At 37.7% G+C, this 1,827-nt stretch overlaps 1 gene segment (V, D, J or C); it reads right to left on the reverse strand.

Moving 5' to 3' along the window:
- Window positions 1-513: 513 nt before the first annotated feature.
- LOC114633272 lies at window positions 514-1,172 on the reverse strand. The segment is given in 2 exon segments: window positions 514-860; window positions 1,067-1,172. Coding segments are annotated over 2 exon segments (396 nt in total).
- Window positions 1,173-1,827: the final 655 nt, after the last annotated feature.

A 1,827-nucleotide genomic window follows, 5' to 3' on the forward strand; every position in this document is an offset into this window, starting at 1 on the left:
TAGCAGATATAAACATCTCATCATGAAATTTGCAATTTTTCCAAATTCAATTCAACAATTTATATAAATCCATAAACATGAAAAATACCTTATCTTCAAGGGCTGTTTACCTATTATAAAATATGCATAGGGAACTTTGCACTAGAGTCATGAATATCTGAGTAAAAGCTCTCTTGTCTTTGTGGGACAGGAGTAAACAATTTGCTATATATTTAGACTATGCCTCATCTGAATTTCCAACAATTATAAGGGTATAGAATAATCAATCATTTTTTCTGTACATCCAGGATAAAAGTTTTTCTGGTTGCTATACACTGAAAGATGATTGATTACACAAGAAAAACTGTAGGCTATGTATTCTCCTGCTAAAATACAGTGAAGGAAATCCAAAGTCAAGCAGAAATTTGGGACTTTTTCATCCCACATATTTCTCTAAATTCATACCTAGCTGCATCTGAGAAACACTTTGAAGAAGATTGAGGAACTTACAGAAATAGCTAAAGCAGCCTAACCTCACACTTCTGCTTTCCTAGTGGTTTTTGCTATGGTCTGTATCACTGTGAGAGGCCAGTTGTTACTTTGTTGACAGTAATACATTCCAAAATCATCTGGGTCCACACTGTTAATACTGAGAGTGAAATCTGTCCCTGATCCACTGCCACTGAACCTGGAGGGGATCCCAGAGATGGTCTGGGAAGCATACTTGATGAGAAGCCTTGGAGACCCATGTGATTTTTGCTGATACCAGTGTAGGTTGTTGCTAACACTCTGGCTGGCCCTGCAGGAGAGACTGATACTCTCTCCTGGATTCACAGAGAGGGTGGCTGGAGACTGAGTCATTACAATGTCACCTCTGGATGCTGCAAAAATAGAAAAAATATTAGTAGGACACAGCATTGAATATGAAAGACACTTCTAATCTACTTAGAAAAATAAAAGCCTTTCATTGTGTCAGTTTCTTTAAATAGGAAGTCAAATCCCATGTGGTGCTGGCTGCTGAATAAAGCAGGAAAATTTCACATTTAAATAATATTTCCACTTTATTGCCATGTCCAAGCAGTAATACCTGAAATCCAGAATAGCAGAAGTCCAAGGAACTGAGGTATGGACACCATCTTCAAATTTTCCCTGAGTTTGTGTGACTCATGACATACCTGTGAGAAAGAACTTCTTATATTACTCTAAGGCACAGGAACACTGAGAAGAAGAAGTACTTATGCAAATCATAGTGACTTCATAAGATTTGTAATAAAACCTGGTCATAAGAACAGGGTCCAATGCCATCTTAGAATATTTATCCCTTTTCTGATTACCTGAAGTATGGTTGAGATTTAAAAATGACTTGGCTTCTACTTACATGGTTTCATAATTTTCAGAGTCTAATGGATACATTTAGTAGTTTAAAATGAAGATCATCTCCTATTCATGGTTTTATTCCAGGCTTATGTTGTTTTCCTTGATGTTTCTTTCCTTTCTTTTTTTCCCTTAGATATTTTCTTTATTTACATTTCAAATGTTTTCCCCTTTCTTATTTCCCCCTGCTGGAATTCTCTCCCTGCCCCTACTTCTATGAGGATGTTTGTACATTAACCCAGCCACTCCTACCTATGGGCACTTGATCTTTGACAAAGCAGTTAAAATCATCCAGTGTTGTTGTTGCTTTCCTCATGGGGCCACCAACCCTTTCAGATTCTTCAGTCTTCTCTCTAACTCCTTCATTGGAAACCACTTGATCAGAGCAATGGTTAGCTGTGAGCATCTGCCTCTGAGTATGTCAGACTATGGCAGACCTCTAAGGAGACAGCTATATCTGGCTCTTGTCAGTAT

Source organism: Grammomys surdaster, unplaced genomic scaffold (assembly GCF_004785775.1).
Source record: "Grammomys surdaster isolate TR1022 unplaced genomic scaffold, NIH_TR_1.0 573, whole genome shotgun sequence".
Classification (NCBI taxonomy): domain Eukaryota; kingdom Metazoa; phylum Chordata; class Mammalia; order Rodentia; family Muridae; genus Grammomys; species Grammomys surdaster.